The following is a 23,199-nucleotide window of genomic DNA, read 5'->3' on the forward strand; positions in this document are numbered from 1 at the left end:
TCATTGAAGAGTGTGAAGGCTCTGCGGATTTCATCAATCCACTACTTCCCATTAAGAAATCTACGGGAAAATGGCGGATTTGCCTGGACTCTAGACGTCTAAATTCGCTTACTAAGAAGGATGACTTTCCAATTCCTAATATGGCCGTAATTCTGCAAAGAATAAAAAAGGCTCGATATTTCTCGGTTATCGACTTGACCGAATCTTATTACCAGGTGGAATTAGATGGGGACGCGAAAAACAAGACTTCCTTTCGTACAAACAAAGGCTTGTTTCGCTTTAAAGTCATGCCCTTCGGCCTGACGAACGCACCCGCCACTATGGCACGTCTCATGGTGAAAGTGCTAGGGCATGACTTAGAGCCATTTGTCTACGTCTACTTGGACGACATTATTATAACGTCCGAGTCGTTCGAAGAGCACCTTCGGCTTATAAGATGCGTCGGTGATCGGCTCAAACAAGCTGGACTTACCATAAATATTTTGAAATCCAAGTTTTGTCAGACCAGTATCCGCTATCTTGGCTACGTGCTGTCCGAAAAAGGCCTGTCGATGGATATCACAAAGATTCAACCCATTCTTGATTATCCTGTACCCCGCACTGTGAAGGATATCCGGCGTTTACTGGGTCTGGCCGGATTTTACCAGAAATTTATTAAAAACTATTCTTCAATCAACTCACTTGAAGTGCAAATTTTCGGTAATACCAATCCGTGTGGTCAAATTATGAAATTCAAATAACTCAACGTACATATGTACAGATGGGTAAATTATTGGTTAAATTGGGAAAAAATCCACAGCTCAGGTGAGATTTGAACTCACGACCCTTATTCGCTAGACAAGTGCTTTACCAACTAAGCTACCGAGCCAATTAATGACCCGGCAACTTAGTTGTCATAAGGTTCAATTCTAATCTCATCGATCTATATCATCTTCCCCTAAACCGCAAATATAACCATCTCTGTTGTACATATGTACGAAGAGCGAAAGCGATTTGTTTATTGTTTGAAACTGTTTGCCTATCGTACAGGCAACGCTTCCTCAACCACTTGTAGAGGAAGAACAATGCTACCTGGAAGGCGATCAAACGCGTCGTTCGCATTCTATTTGATACGACGGGTAACTACGTAGAGGTAGATGCTCGAAAACGACTCACTTGAAGTGCAAATTTTCGGTAATACCAATCCGTGTGGTCAAATTATGAAATTCAAATAACTCAACGTACATATGTACAGATGGGTAAATTATTGGTTAAATTGGGAAAAAATCCACAGCTCAGGTGAGATTTGAACTCACGACCCTTATTCGCTAGACAAGTGCTTTACCAACTAAGCTACCGAGCCAATTAATGACCCGGCAACTTAGTTGTCATAAGGTTCAATTCTAATCTCATCGATCTATATCATCTTCCCCTAAACCGCAAATATAACCATCTCTGTTGTACATATGTACGAAGAGCGAAAGCGATTTGTTTATTGTTTGAAACTGTTTGCCTATCGTACAGGCAACGCTTCCTCAACCACTTGTAGAGGAAGAACAATGCTACCTGGAAGGCGATCAAACGCGTCGTTCGCATTCTATTTGATACGACGGGTAACTACGTAGAGGTAGATGCTCGAAAACGACTCACTTGAAGTGCAAATTTTCGGTAATACCAATCCGTGTGGTCAAATTATGAAATTCAAATAACTCAACGTACATATGTACAGATGGGTAAATTATTGGTTAAATTGGGAAAAAATCCACAGCTCAGGTGAGATTTGAACTCACGACCCTTATTCGCTAGACAAGTGCTTTACCAACTAAGCTACCGAGCCAATTAATGACCCGGCAACTTAGTTGTCATAAGGTTCAATTCTAATCTCATCGATCTATATCATCTTCCCCTAAACCGCAAATATAACCATCTCTGTTGTACATATGTACGAAGAGCGAAAGCGATTTGTTTATTGTTTGAAACTGTTTGCCTATCGTACAGGCAACGCTTCCTCAACCACTTGTAGAGGAAGAACAATGCTACCTGGAAGGCGATCAAACGCGTCGTTCGCATTCTATTTGATACGACGGGTAACTACGTAGAGGTAGATGCTCGAAAACGACTCACTTGAAGTGCAAATTTTCGGTAATACCAATCCGTGTGGTCAAATTATGAAATTCAAATAACTCAACGTACATATGTACAGATGGGTAAATTATTGGTTAAATTGGGAAAAAATCCACAGCTCAGGTGAGATTTGAACTCACGACCCTTATTCGCTAGACAAGTGCTTTACCAACTAAGCTACCGAGCCAATTAATGACCCGGCAACTTAGTTGTCATAAGGTTCAATTCTAATCTCATCGATCTATATCATCTTCCCCTAAACCGCAAATATAACCATCTCTGTTGTACATATGTACGAAGAGCGAAAGCGATTTGTTTATTGTTTGAAACTGTTTGCCTATCGTACAGGCAACGCTTCCTCAACCACTTGTAGAGGAAGAACAATGCTACCTGGAAGGCGATCAAACGCGTCGTTCGCATTCTATTTGATACGACGGGTAACTACGTAGAGGTAGATGCTCGAAAACGACTCACTTGAAGTGCAAATTTTCGGTAATACCAATCCGTGTGGTCAAATTATGAAATTCAAATAACTCAACGTACATATGTACAGATGGGTAAATTATTGGTTAAATTGGGAAAAAATCCACAGCTCAGGTGAGATTTGAACTCACGACCCTTATTCGCTAGACAAGTGCTTTACCAACTAAGCTACCGAGCCAATTAATGACCCGGCAACTTAGTTGTCATAAGGTTCAATTCTAATCTCATCGATCTATATCATCTTCCCCTAAACCGCAAATATAACCATCTCTGTTGTACATATGTACGAAGAGCGAAAGCGATTTGTTTATTGTTTGAAACTGTTTGCCTATCGTACAGGCAACGCTTCCTCAACCACTTGTAGAGGAAGAACAATGCTACCTGGAAGGCGATCAAACGCGTCGTTCGCATTCTATTTGATACGACGGGTAACTACGTAGAGGTAGATGCTCGAAAACGACTCACTTGAAGTGCAAATTTTCGGTAATACCAATCCGTGTGGTCAAATTATGAAATTCAAATAACTCAACGTACATATGTACAGATGGGTAAATTATTGGTTAAATTGGGAAAAAATCCACAGCTCAGGTGAGATTTGAACTCACGACCCTTATTCGCTAGACAAGTGCTTTACCAACTAAGCTACCGAGCCAATTAATGACCCGGCAACTTAGTTGTCATAAGGTTCAATTCTAATCTCATCGATCTATATCATCTTCCCCTAAACCGCAAATATAACCATCTCTGTTGTACATATGTACGAAGAGCGAAAGCGATTTGTTTATTGTTTGAAACTGTTTGCCTATCGTACAGGCAACGCTTCCTCAACCACTTGTAGAGGAAGAACAATGCTACCTGGAAGGCGATCAAACGCGTCGTTCGCATTCTATTTGATACGACGGGTAACTACGTAGAGGTAGATGCTCGAAAACGACTCACTTGAAGTGCAAATTTTCGGTAATACCAATCCGTGTGGTCAAATTATGAAATTCAAATAACTCAACGTACATATGTACAGATGGGTAAATTATTGGTTAAATTGGGAAAAAATCCACAGCTCAGGTGAGATTTGAACTCACGACCCTTATTCGCTAGACAAGTGCTTTACCAACTAAGCTACCGAGCCAATTAATGACCCGGCAACTTAGTTGTCATAAGGTTCAATTCTAATCTCATCGATCTATATCATCTTCCCCTAAACCGCAAATATAACCATCTCTGTTGTACATATGTACGAAGAGCGAAAGCGATTTGTTTATTGTTTGAAACTGTTTGCCTATCGTACAGGCAACGCTTCCTCAACCACTTGTAGAGGAAGAACAATGCTACCTGGAAGGCGATCAAACGCGTCGTTCGCATTCTATTTGATACGACGGGTAACTACGTAGAGGTAGATGCTCGAAAACGACTACGTTGAGTTATTTGAATTTCATAATTTGACCACACGGATTGGTATTACCGAAAATTTGCACTTCAAGTGAGTCGTTTTCGAGCATCTACCTCTACGTAGTTACCCGTCGTATCAAATAGAATGCGAACGACGCGTTTGATCGCCTTCCAGGTAGCATTGTTCTTCCTCTACAAGTGGTTGAGGAAGCGTTGCCTGTACGATAGGCAAACAGTTTCAAACAATAAACAAATCGCTTTCGCTCTTCGTACATATGTACAACAGAGATGGTTATATTTGCGGTTTAGGGGAAGATGATATAGATCGATGAGATTAGAATTGAACCTTATGACAACTAAGTTGCCGGGTCATTAATTGGCTCGGTAGCTTAGTTGGTAAAGCACTTGTCTAGCGAATAAGGGTCGTGAGTTCAAATCTCACCTGAGCTGTGGATTTTTTCCCAATTTAACCAATAATTTACCCATCTGTACATATGTACGTTGAGTTATTTGAATTTCATAATTTGACCACACGGATTGGTATTACCGAAAATTTGCACTTCAAGTGAGTCGTTTTCGAGCATCTACCTCTACGTAGTTACCCGTCGTATCAAATAGAATGCGAACGACGCGTTTGATCGCCTTCCAGGTAGCATTGTTCTTCCTCTACAAGTGGTTGAGGAAGCGTTGCCTGTACGATAGGCAAACAGTTTCAAACAATAAACAAATCGCTTTCGCTCTTCGTACATATGTACAACAGAGATGGTTATATTTGCGGTTTAGGGGAAGATGATATAGATCGATGAGATTAGAATTGAACCTTATGACAACTAAGTTGCCGGGTCATTAATTGGCTCGGTAGCTTAGTTGGTAAAGCACTTGTCTAGCGAATAAGGGTCGTGAGTTCAAATCTCACCTGAGCTGTGGATTTTTTCCCAATTTAACCAATAATTTACCCATCTGTACATATGTACGTTGAGTTATTTGAATTTCATAATTTGACCACACGGATTGGTATTACCGAAAATTTGCACTTCAAGTGAGTCGTTTTCGAGCATCTACCTCTACGTAGTTACCCGTCGTATCAAATAGAATGCGAACGACGCGTTTGATCGCCTTCCAGGTAGCATTGTTCTTCCTCTACAAGTGGTTGAGGAAGCGTTGCCTGTACGATAGGCAAACAGTTTCAAACAATAAACAAATCGCTTTCGCTCTTCGTACATATGTACAACAGAGATGGTTATATTTGCGGTTTAGGGGAAGATGATATAGATCGATGAGATTAGAATTGAACCTTATGACAACTAAGTTGCCGGGTCATTAATTGGCTCGGTAGCTTAGTTGGTAAAGCACTTGTCTAGCGAATAAGGGTCGTGAGTTCAAATCTCACCTGAGCTGTGGATTTTTTCCCAATTTAACCAATAATTTACCCATCTGTACATATGTACGTTGAGTTATTTGAATTTCATAATTTGACCACACGGATTGGTATTACCGAAAATTTGCACTTCAAGTGAGTCGTTTTCGAGCATCTACCTCTACGTAGTTACCCGTCGTATCAAATAGAATGCGAACGACGCGTTTGATCGCCTTCCAGGTAGCATTGTTCTTCCTCTACAAGTGGTTGAGGAAGCGTTGCCTGTACGATAGGCAAACAGTTTCAAACAATAAACAAATCGCTTTCGCTCTTCGTACATATGTACAACAGAGATGGTTATATTTGCGGTTTAGGGGAAGATGATATAGATCGATGAGATTAGAATTGAACCTTATGACAACTAAGTTGCCGGGTCATTAATTGGCTCGGTAGCTTAGTTGGTAAAGCACTTGTCTAGCGAATAAGGGTCGTGAGTTCAAATCTCACCTGAGCTGTGGATTTTTTCCCAATTTAACCAATAATTTACCCATCTGTACATATGTACGTTGAGTTATTTGAATTTCATAATTTGACCACACGGATTGGTATTACCGAAAATTTGCACTTCAAGTGAGTCGTTTTCGAGCATCTACCTCTACGTAGTTACCCGTCGTATCAAATAGAATGCGAACGACGCGTTTGATCGCCTTCCAGGTAGCATTGTTCTTCCTCTACAAGTGGTTGAGGAAGCGTTGCCTGTACGATAGGCAAACAGTTTCAAACAATAAACAAATCGCTTTCGCTCTTCGTACATATGTACAACAGAGATGGTTATATTTGCGGTTTAGGGGAAGATGATATAGATCGATGAGATTAGAATTGAACCTTATGACAACTAAGTTGCCGGGTCATTAATTGGCTCGGTAGCTTAGTTGGTAAAGCACTTGTCTAGCGAATAAGGGTCGTGAGTTCAAATCTCACCTGAGCTGTGGATTTTTTCCCAATTTAACCAATAATTTACCCATCTGTACATATGTACGTTGAGTTATTTGAATTTCATAATTTGACCACACGGATTGGTATTACCGAAAATTTGCACTTCAAGTGAGTCGTTTTCGAGCATCTACCTCTACGTAGTTACCCGTCGTATCAAATAGAATGCGAACGACGCGTTTGATCGCCTTCCAGGTAGCATTGTTCTTCCTCTACAAGTGGTTGAGGAAGCGTTGCCTGTACGATAGGCAAACAGTTTCAAACAATAAACAAATCGCTTTCGCTCTTCGTACATATGTACAACAGAGATGGTTATATTTGCGGTTTAGGGGAAGATGATATAGATCGATGAGATTAGAATTGAACCTTATGACAACTAAGTTGCCGGGTCATTAATTGGCTCGGTAGCTTAGTTGGTAAAGCACTTGTCTAGCGAATAAGGGTCGTGAGTTCAAATCTCACCTGAGCTGTGGATTTTTTCCCAATTTAACCAATAATTTACCCATCTGTACATATGTACGTTGAGTTATTTGAATTTCATAATTTGACCACACGGATTGGTATTACCGAAAATTTGCACTTCAAGTGAGTCGTTTTCGAGCATCTACCTCTACGTAGTTACCCGTCGTATCAAATAGAATGCGAACGACGCGTTTGATCGCCTTCCAGGTAGCATTGTTCTTCCTCTACAAGTGGTTGAGGAAGCGTTGCCTGTACGATAGGCAAACAGTTTCAAACAATAAACAAATCGCTTTCGCTCTTCGTACATATGTACAACAGAGATGGTTATATTTGCGGTTTAGGGGAAGATGATATAGATCGATGAGATTAGAATTGAACCTTATGACAACTAAGTTGCCGGGTCATTAATTGGCTCGGTAGCTTAGTTGGTAAAGCACTTGTCTAGCGAATAAGGGTCGTGAGTTCAAATCTCACCTGAGCTGTGGATTTTTTCCCAATTTAACCAATAATTTACCCATCTGTACATATGTACGTTGAGTTATTTGAATTTCATAATTTGACCACACGGATTGGTATTACCGAAAATTTGCACTTCAAGTGAGTCGTTTTCGAGCATCTACCTCTACGTAGTTACCCGTCGTATCAAATAGAATGCGAACGACGCGTTTGATCGCCTTCCAGGTAGCATTGTTCTTCCTCTACAAGTGGTTGAGGAAGCGTTGCCTGTACGATAGGCAAACAGTTTCAAACAATAAACAAATCGCTTTCGCTCTTCGTACATATGTACAACAGAGATGGTTATATTTGCGGTTTAGGGGAAGATGATATAGATCGATGAGATTAGAATTGAACCTTATGACAACTAAGTTGCCGGGTCATTAATTGGCTCGGTAGCTTAGTTGGTAAAGCACTTGTCTAGCGAATAAGGGTCGTGAGTTCAAATCTCACCTGAGCTGTGGATTTTTTCCCAATTTAACCAATAATTTACCCATCTGTACATATGTACGTTGAGTTATTTGAATTTCATATTCTTCAATCACCGTCCCGATCACCGACTTACTCAAAAAAGGTCGTATGAAATTGGAGTGGACAAATCAGGCGGATCAGGCTCTGCAAAAATTGAAGGAAGCCCTGGTGTCGGCTCCCATTTTAGCCAATCCAGACTTCACTCAGCCTTTCATAATTGAGACTGATAGCTCGGATTTGGCTGTAGGGTCGGTTCTAGTACAAGTTTTGCGGGGCGAACGCAAATGCATTGCGTACTATTCAAAAAAATTGTCTAGTACGCAACGCAAATACAGTGCCACCGAGCGAGAGTGTCTTGCGGTGCTCTTAAGCATAGAAAATTTTCGGCACTTCGTTGAAGGAAACCGATTTGTCGTACAGACGGATGCGATGAGCCTGACTTTTTTAAAGTCAATGAGCATAGAATCGAAGAGCCCGCGCATCGCAAGATGGGCGCTCAAGCTATCTAAGTATGATGTGGATTTTCAATATAAAAAGGGCACCGAGAACATCTCGGCGGATGCGTTAAGCCGAAGCATCTATATGGTCTCTAGCTCCCTCGCAGATCCTTAAATTGATGGGCTTAGGCAGCAAATTGAACAAAAGCCTGAACAATACTCAGATTTCCGAATTGTAAACGGAAGAGTTTACAAATATGTAACCAACTCCACTCTACCGGATGACCCCTGTTTTCGCTGGAAAGAGGTACTACCACTACCAGAAAGAAAGTTTACCATTGCTAAGGTACATAACTCTGCTCATTTAGGTTTTCTCAAAACCCTTGAGAAAATCCGAGAGCGATATTATTGGCCAAAGATGGCCAGCGAGATCCGAAGATTCTGCAATAGTTGTTTAGTGTGCAAGGAGTCAAAGGTGCCGAACACGAATGTTCGACCGCCATGTGGGAAGCCAAAACTGTGTAGCCAACCGTGGGAAGTCATCTCAATTGACTTCCTCGGGCCATATCCGAAATCTCGTAAGGGAAATGTATGGATTCTCGTGATTTGCGATTTTTTTTCTAAGTTTGTACTGGTCCAGTGCATGAAAGCTGCAACTGCACAAGGGGTCTGTCAGGTGATGGAAAATTTAGTTTTCAATTTGTTCGGCGCTCCCGCCGTATGCATTACGGATAATGCAAAAGTATTTCAGGGTGAGCTGTTCCGCAAACTTTTGCATAAATATGGCGTGACACAGTGGAACTTAGCAGTGTACCACCCTAGTCCGAATCCGGCCGAACGAGTAAATCGGGTCATTGTGACCGCTCTTCGGTGTGCGTTAAATAAACAGGCAGATCATCGTAATTGGGATGAATCTGTCCAAGAAATCGCGGTCGCAATTCGTACTAGTGTACATGAAAGTACGGGTTTTACCCCATACTTTATAAACTTCGGTCGGAATATGATTAGTATGGGAACGGAATACGACCACCTGCGGGACTTGGATTCCAGAACCGATGAAGCCCTGATTCCACATCAGGAAGACACGAAAAAGCTTTATGAATTGGTTCGGCAAAACCTGCATGCGGCGTACCAACGGTATTCCAAGCCATATAATCTGCGCTCGAATGACAAACATACCTTTCACGTGGGGGACCTGGTCTATAAACGCGAGGTGCGCTTATCGGACAAGGCTAAGTTTTTCGTAGGGAAGTTTGGGTCGAAATATACCCGTGCACGAGTCCAGTCAGTAGTAGGAACCAATACCTACGTTTTAGAGACTGAAGATGGGAAAAGGATCCCAGGAACTTTCCATGGGTCCTTCCTTAAGAAAGCTTGAACAAATCCTCCAGCTATGACTGTGTATCATCAGCCGTGATGCACATACACTAAACAGCTACTATTGCCCAAACCAAAATACTCGCTGAGGTGCTACGGCAAAAGTCCAACGTTTGAGATGTGATCACTGATTCCTCGCGTTGTTGACGACCCCCACGGGAATCTGACATAGATCATCGGTCCTATCTGCTTGACCAGATGGCGACCTTGTATGACCTTCATACACGACCAAATATAAACCAACACAACTCGACCCGCCTATAAATCACACTGGCTGTCTTCTGAGAGCAGATAATCATCCAACGCGATTTAAATTGTGTATACTAGTAACTTTTAAATTTTATCACTTTTCCCACTGCACTAATATGGAATGTTTAAGCAAATCCGATGTTCCACAATCTAGTTGTATCAAATCCGGTCCTGAAAAGTAAGTTGAATTTAGATAAATAACTACCTCTTCATGCAATAGATCCTTCCGCTTGCAACGCAGATTCGTTTCTGCCGAAGCAACTCTGCAAAACCTTTAAAATTCTTCCTCAAAAGTAGTCTAGTCGAATTGCACCATCGTTTATTTAGTAACTCACCGTAACGCTTCAGGTAGCTATGCTAAACGTTCGGAAAGAATGGGCGTGAATTGGTTGGAGTGAGTGTTAGGTACAGACGTATCGAGACAAAATATTTTCAATTGATTAATTGAAGTAAATAGGTAGTTGGATTAATTTTTCCTGACGTTTCAGGAGTTATTTGGAAAAAATGTTGCTTTTTCAGAAGTTTCTGAAGTAATTCGGCATAAGTTTGTTGGAAAGTAGAAAGAGAGTGGCCTGCAGGGAATGAATTTGGAAAGACATGGAACAAGTAAGCATAGCTAGCCTTAATTTCCATTTCTTAAAATACAGAAAATCTCTAACAAAATACATACATTCCGATAATACCGATATTCCGAGTTTGAATTGTAGGATTGTAAGCAAAATTATCAAAAAAAAAAAGTTGAATTTTAAGTACATGAATTCAAAATCAAACACTTATAAAAATTTTGAAATTTTTAAAATAAATTTCAAAATTTTTATTCTTTAGCTGGGACGACTAATGTAACGATGTTCCTGTCCCGTAAACCCTATCTCATCTCATCTTAAACTGCCAGCATACAAAAAAGCGCTACCTATCTGTAAAGGCGAAAACTGTAGCACTCACGAGTTCTAAGATTAAATACGGCTCCGCTCTACGAGACTCTCTCTTTACTCTTTCGGGATGAGATTAAAACTTCCTCCCAGCCTCCTACATTTTCGTGTTGGAGTATGGGAGATAGCTAGAACCGCCTATAAGGAGATTAAACCATTGTCCCCCTAACTAGATCACGCGATCGATAAGATCAAAAAGCGATCTCTTCCCCACTTGAGTTTCGACTACGAAAATCGACAGATCGTTTGCACGAGTGAAACCAGCCAACTGAAGTGCTATTAGAATAGCTAAAGGTCTTTAAGTTAGTGGCTAGGCCTTTAGAAGAATAGTGCTAGGGAAGACAAAGAAATAGTGCCTTAGTGCTCAGCTAGGACAACTAGGAGCTTTTTCCGGTTGTTCCCAAGGTGCAGGCGAAGTGTGGGATAGAAATTACCGAGGTAAATTACACGTGGTTTTGGGAAACAGCGGCCATGTTTGATATGTAGAATTAATTCTAGAGCTGCCGCACCACCGCATTCTGCTGGATCTCCCAGCGAAATTTGTGCGCCGTAACGAACGTTTTAGCAGGTAAATCACCTCATACTAGCGCGAATTCCCATATCTGATCTTTAACGTCAAGCAGGTAAAACCCGCGTTGACGTGGGTTTTTTTTGGGTTCTACAACCAGCACAAGTCGGCGAACCACTGTATCCACGTGGGTGGAGGAAAAACGTGCGACGAACCGTTCAATCGGGAACACCACCCCCCCGATCCCGCTCTGAAAGAGATCCTCTCCGACGGCCTGCCCGTAGAAAATCGCCGTCCGTCGACTTACGAGCTGAGAACCTCGACCACCCATCGTCACCTGCCCTGTGAGAACCACACCGCACCCCTTCCGTGTGTGAGGGCACCCGAAGTACACGTCGACGGAGCGTCGATGCCGTGTGATTCCGAGCATCGTACCGTGATCCGTAACGCTCAGAGTCGACTTCGACCGGCTTCGGATACTGTAGCGTGACCTTCACGAGCCGAGTATTCGCTGACTACCTGCGAGGAAACGAGAGCCGTCGTAGCGAGCCCCCAAATTGACACCGTCCGGCTTCGGGCACCGTAGCTTGACCTTCACCGAGCCGAGTCTTTGCTGGCTACCTGCAACACAAAGCGGCTACCGAACATCAGCACCGCCGTCTCGTGATAGTACCCTCCTCGCACCGCCCTTGCGGGCCTACAGGTCAGATAGCTTTAAGTAACGCAGTGAAATTTGAATCTAGGGAAAAAACAAGTTTGCTCGTCCCGGGACTTAGGTAGATCGATAGGAGTATGCCTGAAAGCAATACATGCCTTGTTTGTCTTAACAAAACTTGAGTTTACGTTCTGAAGGTGAAAGTTTTCTTTTCTCAAGTGGTCCGGGAATCCGTTATAGTTTATTTGAGTATTTTTAACGAAAATTTGGATAAGGTTCGGTCTCCGAAAATCGTGGTCATTAGTTAATTGGGTTTTGAGTTCTCCCGGAGGGAAAAGCTGATTGTTTCTAACGCGTTTGAGCCAAGAATATTACCCGCCCTGGGCAAGAGTCTCTGGCCGGATTCAACCGTGCGTCTGCAACCTTCCCTTACGGAAGTGGCGCTTAAGTTGCAGCCGTTAAGAAACCATTCCGTTCGTTACAACCGCACACAAAATCTTTCTTCCTGTTTGTTCTTTCTGGTTCTTACACAAGAAATGTTGTAGACGTCTTTTTATCGCTGTTTTTGACGTCACTTTACTGATGGGCCAAGATTTGGGTACATAGTGAAAAAAATGTACTCAATATTCGGCCCACATTCAATTTGTAAAACAGTTATTATTCGTTGAAAACAAATACACAAGTTCAAAATAGCATCTTTGACCGTCGCATCAAATGTTCAGTTATTGAAAAGTCAATTCGAAATGTTCCAGAATCACGCCATTCATGATCATATGTATAGACTACCCACTAAGCCGAAGAATCATGGCGTCTACAAAAGCTAAACAAAGTGACATTTTCATTCAATTTTAATGTTCCAAAGTGCTAAAATTGAAACGAAATGTTACAGTTGTTTGGCACATAGCTTTTCCGATATCCAGTTATGCGTGTTTGTTTGAGTTTTGGTTTACATTGAGATAGGCCGAACGAGGGGACTATGCCAACGAAGCATCCCGATACCCTACCGGGTATGAATAATTTTTAAACCACGCTTATGTCAGATCAACTCGTAATAACGCACGTTTTAAGCTTATCGTTTCTCAGTCAGAAAATAAACTGTATGCAATTCCGTTTAGTGTTACTGCCAATGCTGAAAAACCGAAACCCGCGCCGTAGCTTTACGAGAAAACTGGACAACTAAACAACTAAAATCGTTGCTTTTGAGTTTCACCTATGTTCTTGTATTACTTTTTTTCGCGTTCCCGTGTTAATAAGATTGCTTATAATAAAACCGTTGTACATATTTATTATCCGCGAAAGTTCGCAACGCGCAAAATACATTATCGTAAGTGTTCAAAAAAGAAACCATAATTATGGAACTCGGCACGAATAAATCGACGCGGTCTACTTGTCACTGTATCGTACGGTAATCTTGACCTTTCTAAAGAAAGAGATAATTCGCCGCTTTGATCGCTGATTGCCTGCTTGTAAATCTGAAATAGAAAATAGTATTAAATTGTGATACGTTCTCCACTGTTATATTTTTGTAAATGTTTTTTTATATATAGGTTAAATTTACCTGCATCCCTCTGAAACAAACGGTATATTAGCAGTGAAAAATAAATAGAGTAAAATAAATAAATAAATAAATAGTGTAAAGAAGTACACCAAATTTTGATCCTGGAATGTTCCTGCATTTAAATAAACCCGGCCGGAAAATAGCAAGATCAAAACTTGATATGGTAGATCTTACACCGTAACGCACCATTCCAAGGTGATCTACCCACGTTACGGGTTGTAGCTCATTAAATTAGTCACATAAAATAATGTAAAAATACATGACTTTTACATAAAAATTGTAAAAATATTGTGTTTTTCGTAATTTTTAAACGGAAATTGTTGAATAACTTTGAAATACGTAATTTAAACACCGTAGTGTCTTCGACGAAGTTGTAGAGTATTGTTCTAACTATATTATAACGGTATTTTCAGTACCTTTTCGGTGCAATTTTCTGAATATTTGAGTGCATTTTCGTGAAAATACTCGAAACAACCCAAAATCGATTTGATACACCTCTAAAAAGTCTAAACCTTTATCAATTAGGCTCATTTTTGGACTGAAGCCTTGTTTTTGCATGTGGATTGATAATTTGATGTGACACGGGTAGGTAAAAAAAAATGTACATGTGTAGGTTACATTATCAGAATTAGGGGGAGATGTAGATTATGGTGCAACTTAGAACATAATTGAACAAAAATTACAAAACATCGCCCACAGGGAACACAAACAAATATGATTTTGCCATTCAAATTTTCTGCCTTTAAATTCTAAGTCGTTATTTCATTCATCGTTTAAGAACCTATCAATCAACAATGAACCTAGGTTGTAGAAATGTGTCATCAGAAAGATCTATCGTCTGTTTACGCTATAAATTAATCAAAGTATACCACCATCAATATTGTCGTACATTCATACATTCGTCACAGTAGCAGATGTAGTCCTCGTCGTCCTCTCCTTCATCATAGTAACAACAGCGGTCACCGCCTGCATCGCCTTCACCGTGTTCCCCGTGACCATGGGAAAATTCTAATTCACCATCCGCACCACCGCCGCCCCCATGATCATCTGGCGCACCAGCATCACCACCGGCTTCACCGGCTACGGCCGCCGGTCTGTTGCGCCGATGTTTACGTCTAGGTCGCTTCAATCGCCACCAATCTCTCAGCCATGACCATTCCATTTTTTCTTCGTTGGCGTTGTGCTTGTTCTTCTGGTTTTTTTTTTCTCTTCTTTTCAATTAAGCCGGTTGTCTTAGGTCACTCTACGCTTTGTTCTTTGCGCGACCGTCCCCCCCAAAGGCACGTGACACACACACTCAATTAATCACACTCACCGTTTGTCACAGGCACTTTCATTAGGATCGATTGCTTTGTTGATTTATGATACACTTCCGACGTCATCACAGAGTACTAGCAGTTATTGAATGAAATGCCTGTGCCCGATGTAGAATCATCTTACAACATCCTCAGTCCAGCATATGCTCTGTCTCTTAAATTTCATCATACAGTTTCGATTAGTACGTATTGATCAAGCCTTTGCGTTACTCAGTTTAAACTGGAAGCATAGGCGGCTGTTGGGAAACTGGTTTCCGATATTTTTAGGTCAATATTAGCCAATGTGAACGCATGCAAATTAATTAGAAGACCTACACAAACATCCGCTTCTATACTCGCTCTTTTTTTGTGTAGTGCTGTACGTATTTATGGTAGGATGGTAGGTACAAGGTTTATGGATGAATAATTTGGTAATCACGGTTCCCATCGAAGGTGCAAAGTGATTGATTTACTTCCTCCGGTTTAGAAGTTTGAAGTGTCGAAAAAATAAATGCCTGCAATGATCTTGCCTAATTTTAGCTAGGATACATAGCCCAAAATTCCCTATTTATTGAACCCTCAGAATGCATAACAAATCTACTATGTTACTCAATAAAAAATCAACAATTTAGGCCCTAAAAAACTAGGAGTAGTCGAGCCAGTAGTTACAAAGACATTTAGCTTGACACTGCTAAAGTTTTACACTGTTTTCAATCACCAAAAAAAAATAGAAAAAAAGTAAACACGAATATACTGTAATAATTACAATTACTGCTCAACCGCATGAAAGCATGGATCGGAACGATATTCAGAGGTTTTATGCAACTGTCAATGGTATGCTGTACAAAACTGCGCCGTTCGTGGACAGTCGCGAGCGCACTGAGTGCACGTGATGACCACACACATATTCTGAATCTAGAGGTCCAAAAATGCGGTTCAAGCGAAAAAAATTTGAGGTACATTCACTTTTCATAATACTTCCCTTTGGACATATCGTGTGGCGTAGTGGCTACACGTTCAGTTCATAACGCCTGACTCTCTTCAACTTAGTGTTCTTAGAGTACTTCCACAGTTATTAATTGAAGGGCTTTCTTTGCCTGCCATTGCATGAATTTTAACATTATGTGGCAAGTAAAATGATAAACTATGCCCAGGGAATCCAGAAAATTTTGTAGATTGGAACGGGAATCGAACCCGCCGTCCCCGGATTGCCGATCCATAGCCTTAACCACTAGGCTAACTGGAGATCCCACCTGTTTAAACCAGATTTTTTTTTTATCTGTATTAACTAGATTTTTAGTCCTAGGCTAGTTCATCTCGGGACCCACGTTTTACTTCCCTTCCGAAAGAAGAACTCACATTGTGTGAGTTTGTCGGGAGTGGGATTCGATCCCAGGTCCTCGGCGTGATAGTCTAGTGTTCTAACCATCCCACCAGGTCCGCTCCTACATTAAACCAGATAGCAATAATAGTAGTTTACATGTTTACAGTTTGTACTTTTTTCCGCTAGACACGGTTCCATCTGGATTTATGTATCTGAAGTATTTACACAGAAATGTCATCCAGAAATTATTTCAGAAAATTTTACCAGAAATCCAGGAATTGCTTATAAATTCTGTGCAAAAAATCCTTTAGGAGTCCATCCAAGTATTCCTTCAATAATTCGTCCAGCTCCAGAAATTACTGCAGACATGAATTTATTAGTTTTCTTTATCCAGGGATTCCTACAGAAATTCTTCCGGGAATTCTATAAGAAAGCTCTACGGAGATTTCCTAATCAATTCCTCATGGGATTGCATCCGGGATTGCTCATGGGGCTTATTCAGAAATTCCTCAAAGAATTCCTCCAGGGATTCATCTGAGAATTCCTTCTGTGATTCCTTGAGGATTAAATCCAGGGATTATTCAAAAAAAAAAACCTCCAAAAACTCTGCTTGATATTCCTTTAGGAATTCCTACTGGAATTCTTTCAGAAACTTCTCCAGGAATTGATCCAAGACTTCCTCCAGGAACTGGTTAGAGATTTTCTTAGGAAGTTCTCTTGAAATTGCTTCCGAGATTCCTCCTGGGATTTCTTCATGAGCTCCTCCAGGGATTCCTTCAGGAACTGCTAGAGAGATTCCTCCAAGAGTTGCTCTACGTATTCTTCAAAAGATTTCCTCATAAATTTCAGCGATCTCTGAGGAAGAAGTACAGACCTCAGTTTTTCCAGAAACTCCTTCTGGAATTTCCTTAGGAATTCTTCTCTTGACTCAAGCTGAGATTCCTCTAGGAATCTCTGTAATGATTTCTTCAGGAATCCTCCGGAAAATCCTCCAGTTATTCCTTCAGAAATTTCTCCAGAGCTTTCTTCAAGAATTCCACTAGCGATTTCTCCAGGTATAGAGATGAACCAGGCCAAGGCTGAAAGTCTCTAAAATAAAGCGATTTGAATTCTCCAGGTATACTTTCAAAAATTCCTCGAGGAATTTCTCAAGGGATTCCGTCAGGAATTTTTCCACAAGTTTCTCCAGGATTTCCTCCAGAGATTCCTCTAGGAAATACCCCCTTCAACTCATGCAAAGGAGCGTCTTTAGAAATTCGTCCTGCGATTCTTTCACAATGACAGTGACTTACTTTAAAAACATACAAGAACTTACATGCTAGAAGCGCTTTCAGACATTTCTACAGGAAATCCTTCAGGAATTCACCCAGAGATGATTCTTTCGGAATTCTCCCAGGGTTTCCTCCCGAAATTTCTCTAAACTCCTTCAGACATTTATTTTTGAATACATTCCAGCTATTCGTCCAGAAATTTCTTCAGGTGAATTCCAGATTTTTTTCAAGAATCTCATCATTTGAGAGCTCTCCGGAAACATCTCCAAGAAATTTTTCAAGCGTTTCTCCGGAAATTCCATTCAGAAATTCTTACAGGTACAACTCGAGGGTTTTCTCCAGTGATAGTTTCAAGGCTTTTTTGAGATTACTTTCTGATTTTTTCTGATGTCCATATATAAAGTCATGGAAAATATTCTGAAAAAAAAACCGCAGAAATTCCTAAAGGAATTTCAGCCCGAGTTTCTAGAGAAATCCTACCACAAATTCCTGAGGGGTTTCGAATAAAATACTCTCAGATTATCAGGGAGTTGTGTTTCCCCGGTTGGGAACTCCTTTCCCTATTGTAGTGGGCACTAGTCCTGGGTGTTTGCGTGGCGAGCTGACCGGCGTGATAGTTAAGGGGTCAATTAGTCTCCTATGCACGCAGGAAAAAAAACAAATAGCCGGTGACAAATGGACGTCATGTGTTTGACTCATTAGCATCCTCGACACCTTGGGTGACCTACAGACGAGTGGTGGTGGCGCTATCAGTAGGTACACTTGCCCCTTTCTCATTTTGTTCACGTTCACGATACGATTCTTGTTTGCCATCGATGATGGTTAGCAAGTAAATGGTTGCCTCATAGTGCGACGCCCAAAAGTGTAAACAAAGTATGTAGTGCCATGCAAACTCCGGTGGTAACTTTTTGAGCAATCATTGGGACGTTTGCTGACGTCCGAATCCGATCGACATCGTATTTAATATTACGGTTGACAGTTGACAGGGCTGGGTGGGAGTGTAGGTATTGCTGAGGGGTGTTGTCAGTGACTTGTCAATCACACATTTTTACTGCTGCTCGTTGGCCTGAGTGAGTTGGCACGGTCGTCGGCGTAACTACGGAGAAGCATCTTAGACCAAGCCCACCCGTGGGCTTAATACAACACACGCAACAGCACGTCGTTAACGATTTTTAATTTCGTTATCAACCCATTTTCGCACCGGTCGTTCGTTTCCATGTGAGTAAAATAATGATCGGTCGCCTTTGCGCACCGGTGGTCTCTATTCTCTCCGTACCATCGGTTTTTTGCACTTCTGTAAATCATCGCAATATTTTGTGTATTTCTATGGGGTTATTGCAAATCTAATTCAGTATAATGATTTGTGCTCATATTATGAAAGATGGGGTTTTGGATAAGACTGAAAACTGTTAGTAAAAATTGAATTCAAATAAATAATTCCCTTGGAGATTTGTACCAGTTTTGGTACGTTTAAAGATATCATTTTCTCAATAATTTATGATTGCATTTAATCCCGGAATTCAAGCAATCTTTTTTTTAAATTATATGTTTGTTGCTTACTGTATGACTTGTAGGTTGAATTTTTATCTAAAATAATATCCATCTCTTCAATATTCATGTTGCCTTTCTCGCAAGAAATTTATCTGAATTTGAGATTATGAGCATCTTTTTTAATAGTTAGGTTTATTGAATAATTACATCCCTTGCATTTCCAACACATTTATAACGTAGTTGTCTCCTTTACAACTTCGCGTAGGTCAAGATTCTTGAATCCTGGTCATAGTAGAAGCTGTCTTCCAACAGTCTGCGATAAGTTTGCGCAACCTTTTTTCATTAACGTGTATTTTAACATCAGCTAATTCTATACTCAGTCACAACCTTTTAGTTACAAAGCATCACTCGCAAATCTTAATATACATTGCGATCTTTTGGATGCTGGTATATGAATATTTCGTTGGAAGCAGATTCTATGCGCTTGAAGAAGACTGCGTATTTATCAAAGTACATAATGAGCCCACTCTCCTTTTTGGCACTTCATACAACAATTGTTGTATTTTAACATCCAACGCCTTGCTTTTTCTATAATGAGGAACCTACAATATGGCAGTCCTGCACACCGCCTATTTTAATTGGTGAAACTTGGCAGCTCGACTACATTTGGAATGAGAACGTGCCTCTAGAGCCGACCTACTGATACCTGGCAGCTCGACTACATTTTTTAAGATTTTTATCGGTATGATTTAGTTTTTACAAAAAGAAATAACTGTAGTGTTTCTATGATATCTGAGTTGAGTTAGGTACAGTCAATGCTTCTTTGAAAAATCGTAACTACTCTTATTTAATCTCATGCATACGCGGAATCACCCTGGAAAGCAATCGTGTTACTTTTCTTGTCAATACTGATGCTTGCAGCATATCAGAGATATGACACATGCATCAAAGCGGCTTGATCTACTGCGTTGTATTTATGCGCAAAGATGATTCTTCGAAATACTTGGAGTACAGAATATTTTATTTCGGCAAGGTACTTCTCGAATTTACAGGGGAGGAAGGATGCGTGGACGGTGAAGTTACCCATTTCGCACATTTTCTTCCTAATGTCTCGTTTATTTAATTTATATTTTTAAATTTATATTTAATAAACCACCCACTGACGACCACCATTTTCAAAAACAGCAATCAAACCAAAACTCTTTTGCCTTTTTGAAATATACACGACAAAACGAAACGCGAGGCACAGCTCTTTCAAAGCGGAGGATCTCAGCCCGGAAAGTGAAGAAAGAAAACCTTGAGGTCACTTATTACCGTCAAATAGTTTCTTTTCGGGTTAGAAAATACGCACATCTTCTCACCGGAATCTGCGTCGGATGACGATAATTTTGAAAATTGTCGGAACGAACTTCGCGATTTATTTATTTGGACATTTTTCTAAATGTGCGAAACTAAGCTTTACTTGCTGCGTAGAAAACCCGGCTCAAACATGTACGTGTTAAAACAGCAAAACTCACTGAATCACTATACATTTCTTCAAATATTAGTTTCGAAACGATCGGCCGAATCAAAAACTAAAAGTGCGATTATGAGCAATCGTAACTATTTTTAAGAGAAAATCAATACATTTTCGATATCCATGATCCTAAAATTGGCGAAAAAGCGAAAACTTTATTCATAACATACTTAAGCAAAGCTTGTCAATTTAAACCTATTATTTTTCTGCGTTTGTATTGTCACTCTATCACAATTCTATGTCAGACAATTTGTTGTGTTATTCGTGTAACGATCTATGATATTGATTGGTTGAAAATTTCAAATATTTGATGCAAACTAAAATAAATTCCTACCTATACAAAACAAGAAAATCATTCTCTAGAAACTACATATATACCGGGCAACAAATCCATACTCATGTTCTTTCGTCTCCTCTTTACGCTACCCAGAGAGCTAAACGCGAGAGAGCGCACGAGCCTACGGATAGAGACCGTACTTTGCGTGTCTCTATATTCTAAGCCCTGCTACGAACCGTACGTAAACTTTTCGCTTTCGAGCCCTACTTAGCAGCGACCGGTGCGGTTCGCTTCTTTGTTCGGGGCGCTACTTAACGTTAAAACGCTTGATTGAGCCCATGAGTGGGCTTGGTCTTAGTCACGCGACTGGTGAAACCGCAGATCGTTCATTACTACGGTTCTGAATGTGGGATTTGCGGCGACGTAGACAGTCAGCGTTTTGTGACAGGACGGTGAGCTAATTGAAATGCGAATATGGCGATTTGCGACTCATAATAATTACTTGATGATGATGTACCTGGGCTTGTTAGGGGAATATCTGTAAATAAAAATAAAATCGTGTTAAGTACTGTTCCTTTGAATTCCACTAAGATTTTGAATCCTTTGACAGATACGTAGTTCGACCTCAACTGTAAGGTCGTCTTCAGTGTCTTGTCAGTCGAGTCAAGTACAAGACACTGAAGACGACCTTACCGTTGAGGTCGAAATACGTATCTGTCAAAGGATGCAAATTCTTAGTGGAATTCAAAAGAACAGTACACGATTTTCTTTTTATTTAATAATTGCTTGCCAGTCGTGCTTTCAATGCGTTGTCGTTTAATAATACGTTTAAAAGTTTTGGATAATTTCCTGTGATTTTCTTCTAGCACTAGAATTATCTGAAACATCCGTAGATATAAAATAAGGTATAGGTTCCCTAATTCAGCATGTGGTTCCCATTTTCATTCTACAAAAAAAAAACAGAGGATTGAAGCGCTGCTGATTTTGCTTCTTTATTTTTGTATTTTTCGTTAGAAGTGAGCACGTAGGAAAACAAAAATAATGGAATCAATCGGTGCCGTGGTGTATTTCTCTATATTTTCCCTTATGTTCTTTTCACGAATTCCTCCAGAAAATTCTCAAGATTTTTTTCTGGATGTTCCTTCAGGGCTTGGATCGTAAATTTCTCTTGGGGTTTTTAGAAACTTTTTTTCAGGGATTTTTTCAGATTTTTTTAGAGACCCTTCAGAGATTCTTTTGGAAGTTCAGAAATCACTTCAGGATTTACTTATTTGCATTTCTCCAGGAATATCCCAAGAAATTCTTCTTGTAATAACTGCACAGCTCTCTCCAATTTTCCAGGATTTTTTCAGACATTTGTTTTGGTGATTCCTTCAAGAATTTTTTTCCATTTGATTTAAGTTTGCTCCGAAAATTCCTCTAGGCCAATTGTTTCAGGGATTTTTATCCACTAATAACTTGCAGGCACTTTGCAAGAAATTCTTTCAAGAATTCCTCCAGTACCTTTGGCTGCAATTTCTGCACGGATTTCTGATAATGTTTTTTTCAGAAACATACTTCAGAAACTTCTTCGACATTTGATTCAGAAATTCGTTAAGGATGTCCTTCAGAGATCCCTCCGGCATTTTCTCAGAAACTTCTCCAGGATTTTTAAGGTTATCCAAAAGTTCCTTTGAATCGATCTCAAGGAGTTTCTCCGGGCATTCCCCAGGGATTCCTCCAAAAACTCCTGCAACAAATGTTTTTGAAATTGCTTCAATGAAATTTGTTCAGGAATCTTCTTCGGGAAATTTATAATCATTTCTTAAGTGAAACATCAAGAAATCCCATTGCAATTTTGTTTAAAAACTTTAGAGGCAAAAATCTGACGAACGAAGCATCGAACCATGTCGCACTTGTTTATCCTGCCTTTGCTCACTTGTTAAAAAGGCAGTTTTTCCAAATCGAGAGCATTTTTTCACGAATTTTCAAGATTGGTGCTCTTGAAAACGCGAATAGGGAACCAAGTCAGCCATTGTGGCAGCCATATTTGTATTCTCTGATGTTTCCCTTTAAGAAATTTCTTCAAGTTACCTTTGAGAATCACATCAATATTTATAATTTTTTTCTCTGTATTAACGAGATTTTTAGCCCTAGGCTAGTTCATCCCGGGACCCACGCTTTACTTCCCTTCCGAAGGAAGAACTCACATTTGGCGAGTTTGTCGGGAGTGGGATTCGATCCTAGGTCCTCGGCATGATAGTCACGTGCTTCAACCATCACACCAGATCCGCTCCACCACATCAATATGTTTTTAACATACTTCAATATGTTTTTATGTTTTTAACATACTTCCGTGAAAATCTGTGGAGAAATATCTCAAAAAAATCCTGGAGGATTCTCTAAAGGAATCTCAGGAGACATTATTGAAGAAATGCTGAAAGAATTGAAAAATGAAGCCTTCTAAAAATTTCTTCGGTAGCAACTGACGAAATTTTCCAAGAGATTCCTGGAGCAACTCTTCTTATAAAAGAATAAAAAAAATGAAAATTCCTAAAATTCAAAAAAATCTGAGGTTTTTTC

At 40.3% G+C, this 23,199-nt stretch overlaps 1 protein-coding gene and 7 non-coding genes across 26 annotated transcripts in view; all 8 read right to left on the minus strand.

The window, feature by feature from the left end:
* LOC115253813 (inositol hexakisphosphate and diphosphoinositol-pentakisphosphate kinase) overlaps positions 1 to 23,199 on the minus strand; it is a 124,350-nt gene that overhangs the window by 54,554 nt on the left and 46,597 nt on the right. For 3 of the 19 annotated variants that reach the window (XM_062844958.1, XM_062844964.1, XM_062844954.1), the window contains exon 1: positions 14,353 to 21,140. The exons of 3 other annotated variants lie outside the window; for them this stretch is intronic. In XM_062844958.1, the coding sequence (XP_062700942.1) occupies positions 14,353 to 14,625 (273 nt within the window). In that variant the 5' untranslated portion in view covers positions 14,626 to 21,140. Of the gene's footprint in view, positions 1 to 14,352; positions 21,141 to 23,199 lie in introns of those variants that run through there. 13 more of the 19 variants (XM_062844963.1, XM_062844959.1, XM_062844957.1 and 10 more) reach the window with 10 other exon arrangements.
* Trnaa-agc (transfer RNA alanine (anticodon AGC)) lies at positions 797 to 868 on the minus strand. The gene has a single exon. It is a non-coding gene; the product is annotated as a tRNA-Ala (tRNA).
* On the minus strand, positions 1,271 to 1,342 carry Trnaa-agc (transfer RNA alanine (anticodon AGC)). Its single transcript has one exon. It is a non-coding gene; the product is annotated as a tRNA-Ala (tRNA).
* Trnaa-agc (transfer RNA alanine (anticodon AGC)) lies at positions 1,745 to 1,816 on the minus strand. Its single transcript has one exon. It is a non-coding gene; the product is annotated as a tRNA-Ala (tRNA).
* Trnaa-agc (transfer RNA alanine (anticodon AGC)) lies at positions 2,219 to 2,290 on the minus strand. The gene has a single exon. It is a non-coding gene; the product is annotated as a tRNA-Ala (tRNA).
* On the minus strand, positions 2,693 to 2,764 carry Trnaa-agc (transfer RNA alanine (anticodon AGC)). Its single transcript has one exon. It is a non-coding gene; the product is annotated as a tRNA-Ala (tRNA).
* Trnaa-agc (transfer RNA alanine (anticodon AGC)) lies at positions 3,167 to 3,238 on the minus strand. The gene has a single exon. It is a non-coding gene; the product is annotated as a tRNA-Ala (tRNA).
* On the minus strand, positions 3,641 to 3,712 carry Trnaa-agc (transfer RNA alanine (anticodon AGC)). Its single transcript has one exon. It is a non-coding gene; the product is annotated as a tRNA-Ala (tRNA).

The sequence above is a fragment of the Aedes albopictus genome, chromosome 1, assembly GCF_035046485.1.
Source record: "Aedes albopictus strain Foshan chromosome 1, AalbF5, whole genome shotgun sequence".
Taxonomy (NCBI): Eukaryota; Metazoa; Arthropoda; class Insecta; order Diptera; family Culicidae; genus Aedes; species Aedes albopictus.